Raw genomic sequence first — 8398 nt, 5'->3', positions numbered from 1 at the left:
TACAGCTGAAAAGGATTGCTGGTTTGAATTGCTAATAATGATACAGACTAATGAGCAACATCAGAAATGATGGCATGTGTAATCAGTGCTGCTTGATAGCAAACATGCAGCAGGTCTGCAGGAGCTCCTGGTGTACGAGGCAAGAGGGAGCAGAGCATCTTGTGTTTTGGAGAGGCACAACCCAACCCACAGAGCTGGCTCTGTCTCTGGGGTAAGAACTTTATAAATAATGATGAAAAGGATAAACCTAGACAGATATCAGCTCTGGGTAGTAGGAGGGAACAGGGCCAGCCAGTATTTGAGGGGAAATTGCCTTGGTGTGCTTCCTACCACCTGCAGGAAGCCCATCTGTCTCTGGCTGTTAGAGGTTTTGTCTTACAGCTGCACCCCTGGCAGCCCCCGCTCAGGATCAGGCCCTGGCTGGGTGGTCAGAGCTCCCACGCTCGCTCTGCCCGTCTGCGTGTTCCTCCACTGGGGACGGAGTCCTCCTGCCCAAAGGAGCTGTGCTCCTGTTGACTGTGCTCTGCACATAAAGAGGAACCTGAATTTTTGCACAGGTGTGTGGCAGAGGGGAAGAATACCCACAGAATGTGGATCTGCACCTTGCACCTGCCTTATGAATGGGTAAATCACAAACAAAGTACATGGTATTAAACAACTGCTATCTTGGCTTTAAAAGGCAGTGGGTGCCTCTCGTTTCTTTTGGTTGGAAACCCTTTTTCTTTTCTCAACCCTGTGATATGCCCCAAGCAGCCAAGAAGAGGCAGCAGTTGGAAACATTTCCTGCTTTCCTTATTTAGGCTATTTTATGTGTTTCAAATAAGGTGTCCTCTTTCAAATTGACAAAGGGAAAGATGTATCAGTTCACGAACTGCTGCTATCTGAGCAAGGTAAGAGAGAGAAAATCACCACCATTACAATCATTACTGCGAATCATGTGCAATCAGTCCGGTAACAGAAAGCAGATGAACATCCTGCAGAAACGTACAGGACAGGAGCTGGTGCTGAGCTATGGGAGCCACAAGCCAGGCAACGATTAAAATGCTTTTAATATTGGTTTTCAGTGTCTCTTTCACTTTTTATTTTTTAATATTATATTTCATCAGAGGCCTCTTGCACTGCTCCTGAGGCAGATTCTACGGAGATCCCAGGGATGCCTGATCACACGTTTAAAAAATATATCTATGTCGTACATATTCGGCCAGCGCCTGAGCTCCCATCGGCCGTTCCCGGCCGGGCTGAGCGCGGAGCCCCGCGGGCTGGAGGCTCCGCAGCTTCCCCAGGCTGGAGGGGAACTGCACCAAATCGCGCTTGTCCCTGGGCGTTTAGTTTTATTGCAAGCATTAGTGGTTTGTGCTCGGCTTGTCTCTTCTGGCAACAGGAGAAGCTTGAAATGTCAAAGGGGAGGGTTAACGAACTCCGCTGGCATAAATTTCAATGAATGTATGTTTCTTAGGGAAACCGCTAAGTTAAAAAAAAAATTTAAATCTTCCTGCCTGGGCTTTCTTTCGGCTGCTGTTCACAATGGATAATAATTCTTACATTAAGCCCCTTCAGCCCTCCAGGGAAATCAAAATTGTAATATCAGTTTGCTTTTTATTGGCTCGGCTCTACGATCGTGGCGGCTGCGTCTTTGTTATGGTCTCCGGCGCGGTGACATTCAGCGGTGCCTCCCTGGTGCCCCCGCACCTCCGGGCCCGGGAAGGGCCCCCGAAAGCGCAGGCGGCTGCCGCCGTCCCGCCCGGGGACACGGCGACCGGGCGGAGCCGCGGGGATGCGACGGGCTGGGGAGGGACCGGCCCCGGGGGGACCGGGAGCTGGTTCCCGACAGCCGGCAGAGGAGCCGCTCCGGACCCCGGTGCCGCTCGGGCTCAGCCCCGCCGCTCCCGCACCCGCCAACAGTTACCGGGAGCCCCGCGGGCAGCCCTGGCACGGGACTCCCTGCTCCACGGGGACCGGCCGCCCCGTCCGAGGGCCGGCAGAGCCCGGGCGGGGGCTGCGCACCGGTGCGGTGGCTCCGGTCCCGCCCTGGCCGGGGGTCCCCCCCACGGCGCCCCGAGCGTCCCCATTCCCCGGCGGCTGCTCGGAGGCGCAACTCGGCACCTGCGGGGACCGAGCTCAGCCAGCCCCGGGAGCCGAGACCCCCGGGAGGGTCTGGGGGTTCCACGCGGCACCACCCCCCGCCGGGAACAGCCCCACGCGTGTCCGCGCCCCGCGTCGTCCTGTGGCCGGGGCGTGGCTCGGAGCGGCCGCGGGCACGGCCGGCCCCGCTCCACCTGCCCAGGGGAAGGTCGCTTTTCGTTCCGGCACCGCCACATTTCCCGCAGCAGCGCCGAGGGCGGCTCGGGGCCACCCGCTGGCACGGACATGCGTGGCCCTCAGTGTGCTCCCCTTAATCCGCTCAGACGAGAAGCGCGGGCTCTCCGCGGCGTCCCCGCACGCCGCCGCCGTTTGCGGCTTCCGGCACCGGGCGAGGGAAACTCGCCGCCGCCACCACCCGCACCAGGCTCCGAGCCCGCTCCCCCGGGCCCTCCGGCCATCTTGCAACGGGGGGTCCCCGCCGCTGGGTGCCCCCGGCGGCTTCAGGGCCCGCCGAGCAGCGCAGCGCCCGGCAGCGGGGCGAGCGCTCTGCCGGGCCGTGCCCGGGGCCGCTCCCTCGCACCCGCCTCCCGCTGCGGGCCGGGCCCCACGGGAGGAGGTGGCGGGCCCGGGCCGTGCAGGGGGTGTGAGCCCAGAGCAGCCCGCGGCGTGGAGCCGTCACGGGGGCTCGTCCCCCGCTCCGGGACCCCGCCGGCACCGTGCGGACGCCCCCGTGCGTCCTCCTGGCGGCCCCCCCGCCTGGCGCCCCCCCGGGCGGCGCGGGTCGCGCACCTGCCCCGCGGGCTCTGCCGCCGGCCGCGGCGCTCGTGGGGGCCGTGCTGAGTCACGCGTGGGGCGGGGGCCGGGCTGGCTGCGCCTCCCCTCTCCGCGCTGCTCCTGCCCGGCCCCCGCCCGCCTCCTCCCCGCCTCGCTCCCCGGCAGGTCTGCGCCAATCCCCCGGCCCCGCCGTTGACGGGCAGCCGGGCCCGGGAGGCGCCGCCTCCCTGACGTCTCGCTCCGGGATTTGCACGGGTTGCGGTGCCGCGGCGGCCGGGGCTCAGTGTCTGTCGGGTCGGCGGCGGGAGCTGCCGGGGCTGGAGCGCAGCTCGGCTGTAGCAGCGGCCGCGGACGCCCGGCCCGGCCCCTCCTGGCTGCAGCATGGAGCTGCCGGCGGTAGGGGAGCACGTCTTCGCGGTGGAGAGCATCGAGAAGAAGCGGATCCGAAAGGTGAGGAGGGCGGCGGCGGCGGCGGGGGGCGGCCGGCCGGCGGGTCCAGCTGACGCCGTGTCTTTGCCTCCCGCGCTCCGCAGGGCAGAGTCGAGTACCTGGTGAAATGGAGGGGATGGTCGCCCAAGTGAGTACCGAGCGGGGATGGGGACGGGGTTGGGGCGGCCCGGCCCGGCAGCGGGGGCTCCGCCGCTCTCGGCGCCCCGGGAAGGGCCCCGGCCGGGGCGGCGGGCGGGCGGGCGGCGAGAAGCGGCCTCGGGGCCCGGCAGCGGCGGCGGTAGCCGAGCGAGGCGGGCAGACGGCGGCTGATGTGCACCAGAAAATGGCTTCTTCCCCCTTTCCCTCCTCGGGAGCTGGGCTCCATATTGCAGAACCGGGTGGGGGGGGAATAACCGCAAAAATAACCCGCGCCGCCCCGCAACCCGCGGCGGGCGGACGGCCCCCGAGAGCCGCCCGCGGAGGCGGAGGCACCGGCCGCGGAGCCAGGGCGGCCGCTGCGGGCTGCGGAGTATTTGGGGTTTGCATGACAGTGCCGGCGGGGGGGCGGGGGGGAGGGGGTCCGCGCTGCTGTTCCGGACTCGGCGGCCGGGTCCCTCCTCCGCGCCGCGGCTGCTTTCCTGGGTCCGCGAAAGGGGATTTGGAAAATTTCATCATGACATGCCTAAAATTCCTCCGGAATAATAACTGCGCTAAATAAACAGTTCTGTCCCCGTGCCCCCCCGCTCTCCCGCCCATCCCCCTCCCCGGGGACCCGAGCCCCGGACACCCTCTGCCGGGCGGGCCCAGTGCTCCGGGTGAGCAGCGGGGCGTCCCTGCCCGGGACCCCGGCCCCTCCGGCCGGGCCCTGCGGCTGACGGCCGCTCTCCTCCCCTCTCGCAAGATACAACACGTGGGAGCCGGAGGAGAACATCCTGGACCCCCGGCTGCTCATCGCCTTCCAGAACAGGTGAGCGGCGGGCGGGGTGGGGGCCGGCAGAGGCGGCGGGCACCCGCGCCCGCTCCGGCAATTGCAGCTGCGTCACGGAGCCGGGGGCGGGCGCGGGACGGGGCCGGGCTCGGGCGCGGGGCCGCGGGGCCGCCGGGCGACGCCTCCGGTTCAAGGTCCCCCGCGCCGCGCTCCCCCCACGCCGCGCCTTGCGCTCCTGCATGCCCGGGGATTTGATGCCTGCGAGTGGAGGAGGCGGCGCTGCTGCTGCTGCGCTTGGACGGGCTTTTGCCTTTTTTTTTTCCCCTGCCTTTTTTTTTTTTTTTTTTCCGTGCGTTTATTTCCTGTAGTATTTTGGCGCAAACTGTAAACTTCAGCCCCTTGCTGCAGCAGGGGGAGGTGGAGCGGGGAAGTCGCCTCACCAGGCGGCTCCTGCCTCAGCGAATCTGCCGTGTCCCTGTCCCACCGCCTCCTGCAGGACCCCCGGCCTGCAGCTCCGCACCTGCGGAGCCCGGCTCCCCTCCCGCCACCCCGCACCAGTTTGCTGCACTCGCGTAGGGTCACTGGCACCACGGGAGCTGCCACGCGTGGGGTGCAGGGAAGGGTGCACCCCGAGAGTCTGTGTGCCGCTACTCGGGCCTCGCCGTGACTCTGTGTTCCCGCAGGGAGCGGCAGGAGCAGCTGATGGGATACCGCAAGCGGGGGCCCAAGCCAAAGCCGCTGGTTGTGCAGGTAAATGCGCGGCGGAGCCCAGCCCCGCAACTCCTGGGCAGCCTGTTTGCAGCGTGGCCTGGTCCCCAGGGAGCTGCTTTCAGCGGGTTTCATCATGCTGAGGAGCCGCGCGTGCAGCCCGGGCACCTCGCAATGCCCCGGGGACCCCCAGGCCCCAGGGCTGAGCTCATTGTGCAGTCCCAGCCCCCCTTCCCCTCGGGGCCGCAGAGCAGACCCGCTGCGCCCGCGGCTGGGCAGCATTAGCAGGCTGCTCGCAAGCTCGGCAGCAACGGTCCTGCTTGGCCCCTGTTCCCAACCGGCTGATTGAAGGGTGCTTTTCTTCTTTTCATTGCTTCATTAATCTGGAGCAATGCACAGTCTGTAAGTTGGAGTGGGTTGAGGCTGCCTGCTCGAGGACGCAGCGCCCTGTGATGCAGCGTCCAGTAAGGAGAGCCGCGGGAGGGGCGGGCGTTTCACCAGAGCCTTCGGCACCTGCGGGAGCACTGGCACCTCCTTCTCCAGCTCTACCTGACCGCAGCCCCTGGCTTTGTGTTGCAGCTTCCCTCCTTCGCCCGCCGCTCGAACATCCTCACGGGGCTGCAGGACCCTGCTGTGGACACCAGGCCAAAGCTGGATCTCAGCTCCTCTGGCAAGAGCCAGCAGCACCAGTATGAACTCAACAGCAAGAAGCACCACCAGTACCAGCCCAATGGCAAAGAGAGTGGCATGAAGCACCAGTCCCACAGCAAAGGGAAGTATTACTACCAGCTGAACAGCAAGAAGCACCACCACTACCAGCCAGACCCCAAGATGTATGAGCCCCATTACCAGCCCAGCAGCAAGGAGCTGCAGAGCCAGGCCTGCTTGGACAGCAACAAGAGCCCCCTGGTCACCCACCCGGACAAGTGGACTCATGGCCCAGCCAAAAACCTGCTGGGCCCAGTCAAGAACCTCACTGCAGAGAGCAAGAATGGGGCTGAGAAGAACCTGTCCAGTGGTAGCGGGCCTCCCCCGAGGGACAGGGTGACCAGCAATGGCCTCGGCGGCAAGATGAAGATCGTCAAGAACAAAAACAAGAACGGGCGTATTGTGATTGTCATGAGCAAGTATATGGAAAACGGGATGCAGGCGGTGAAGATCAAGTCTGGGGAGCCGGCCCGAAAGCGGGCTGCGGAGGAGAGGACTCCTAAGAAGGGTGGGGAGGAGAAGCTGGAGGCTTGGAGGAAACCAGGGGAGGAGAGAGTGGTGGGCAGCAACGCCCTGAGCAAAGCAGAGGGTGAGGGCCGGCAGCCCCCTGCAGAGCTCGAGGAAAGCCCCCCAAAGACTCCCCTGCCCAAGGAGCTGCCCCTTCCTCCATCGGAGCAGCCCCTGCAGCTCACCACCAAGCCAGACCTTGTGCCCTGGTCCCTGAGTCCCGTCTGCGAGCACAGCCCTTCCTCCATGGGACTGAACCTCTCCAGCCCCGGCTCGCGGAAGCGCTGCCTGTCGGAGCCGCACGCAGAGCGGGAGCCGGGCAAGAAGCGCCTGACCTCCCGCAGCATCAGTGCCCCCACCTGCCTCAGCCCCCCGGCCCCGGAGCGGCCGGAGCCGCCCACGCCCAGCCAGCCAGAGGTCATCCTGCTGGATTCAGACCTGGACGAGCCCATAGACTTGCGGTGCGTGAAACCACGGGCGGAGGGCGAGCTGGCCGTGGCGCAGGTGAAGCCGGAGGTGCCGCCAGCACCAACTGAGAAACCGGCCGTGGAGCCTCCACAGCCCCAGGAGGCTGCAGAGGAGGAGGAGGAGGGTGAGTCCCTGCAGGAATTCAAGCCCTTCTTTGGGAATATAATTATCACAGACGTGACCGCGAACTGCCTGACCGTGACCTTCAAGGAGTATGTGACGGTGTGAGGTGGGACGGCGGCTGCTCCCCGTGGGAGCTGCTTGCCCACCTTGGGGCCAGCGGCCCCACAGCCTCCCGCTAAGGTACTGGTGTCCCTTCCCCAGAGCCCGCGTGCCCCTGCCCGCGCCGCGGCGGCCGAGCCTGCCGTCCCCACCGAGGGGACGCTGGGACAGGGCCAGGCACGGTGGCTGTCCCTGCCGTGGGGGGTGTCCTCGCCGCTGCTCCCGCCCCGCGGCCAGGGGCTCCCCGGGACCCGCGGGCACCGGGACAGGCGGGGATGGGTCCCGCCAGTTACTCAGAGTTATAGTATTATATTTTAACAGTGCTAACTTGTCAAGTGATTCTTGCTCCCGTTTGTACGTGGTGTTATTGAAATGTATTGTTTGAGCTGAAAGCTGGTCGCTCTCTGGCCACGCTAATATATTTATTTGTAGGTATTTATATAATGAAATATAAAGCCTAGATTTATGGAGTCCCTAGATCACCTTATAAACTATATCAAATGAATATTTTCTGTTCTCCTTTTTAACCATTCAGCATTTGTTAGTCTTGTCCCCTTGCCCTCCTTACAACCCGCAGGACCATCCCTGGTATATATTTTTTGATACTGTACACATGTGGTGTTTCTATGTGCAAAAAAAAAAAATCGTTATCTAAAGCTAAACAAGCTATTATAGAAATTGCTGCTATTAGAAATGTCTAAACTATAAGCTTCCAATTATTAATTGCTTGAATGTAAATATTAAATGGAGATGTTGAAAGTGCATTTGATGTTCTGCAGCTAGTGTAGATCGAATTGCAAAGCCCAGCTGCTGGGAGGTGGAGCGCGAGCTGCCAGAGGAGCTTCCTGGTCCGAGGGCTGTGTCACGGGGGAAGAAATGTATCATGCAATCATTGCAAAGGACTATAAACCTTTACAAAACCTACCAGGATTTGGAGTGCGTTTGTTACCGCATACGGACGGCGCAGAAGGCGTCCCTGTGCGGGCAGGCTGTGGCTGGGCTGCTCCGGAGCAGGTACCTGCAGGTTAAAATGGGCTCTGAGGTGCGGTGTATGGAATATATTTCTGAATATTCCCCAAAGGTGCAGATGGGGGGGTGCTGCCCGCAGTGCTAAGGGCGCCCCGTCTTCTCCCAGTGCCGCCCAGGTGGGCAGCGAGGCCATAGGTGCCAGTGGTTCGGTGTTTCCCTGCAGTGCCAGGGCAGGGCTGGGATTCTCCAAGGCGAATGGGCTGCGAGGGCTGCGCTGGCAGAGCTGGGTGCTGCTGGAGCGAGGGCAGGCATAAGCCTGCAGACATCCCTGAAATAGATTAATAACTGCTGGAGTCCATTGAAAGCGCAGCGCGGGGCTAATTCTTTGCAGAATGGCTCACGCGAAGGTGGCAACCCAGCAGCGTGCCCTGGAGCCCGTCCGCACGCGGCTCGGGTGCAGCGCTCGGTCCCCAGGATTCCCTGTGGTGTTCCCAGGCAGAACCAAGTTCTGGGACAATAACTGCCCTCTGGACCCTGGGCTTGCCAAGCGGCCTCAGTCGCCAGCCTTTCTCATCTTGGGCGTTTGCTTGAAGTTGATTTCTC

At 63.3% G+C, this 8398-nt stretch overlaps 1 protein-coding gene across 2 annotated transcripts; it reads left to right on the top strand.

Annotated features, from left to right (window-relative positions):
• The first annotated feature begins 3073 nt into the window (after nt 1-3073).
• CBX4 (chromobox 4) lies at nt 3074-7837 on the top strand. Of its 2 annotated transcripts, XM_065648060.1 has the most exons (5): nt 3074-3306; nt 3390-3433; nt 4187-4252; nt 4897-4963; nt 5501-7837. In XM_065648060.1, the coding sequence occupies exons 1-5, from the start codon at nt 3238-3240 to the stop codon at nt 6830-6832; spliced, it is 1578 nt and encodes a 525-aa protein (XP_065504132.1). In that variant the 5' UTR covers nt 3074-3237; the 3' UTR covers nt 6833-7837. The 2 variants fall into 2 exon arrangements, with proteins under 2 accessions (XP_065504132.1, XP_065504133.1); XM_065648061.1 differs by lacking the exon at nt 4187-4252.
• The last annotated feature ends 561 nt before the right edge of the window (nt 7838-8398 follow it).

The sequence above is a fragment of the Caloenas nicobarica genome, chromosome 18 (genome assembly GCF_036013445.1).
Source record: "Caloenas nicobarica isolate bCalNic1 chromosome 18, bCalNic1.hap1, whole genome shotgun sequence".
Classification (NCBI taxonomy): Eukaryota; Metazoa; Chordata; class Aves; order Columbiformes; family Columbidae; genus Caloenas; species Caloenas nicobarica.
This window is presented reverse-complemented; position numbering and strand designations above follow the sequence as displayed.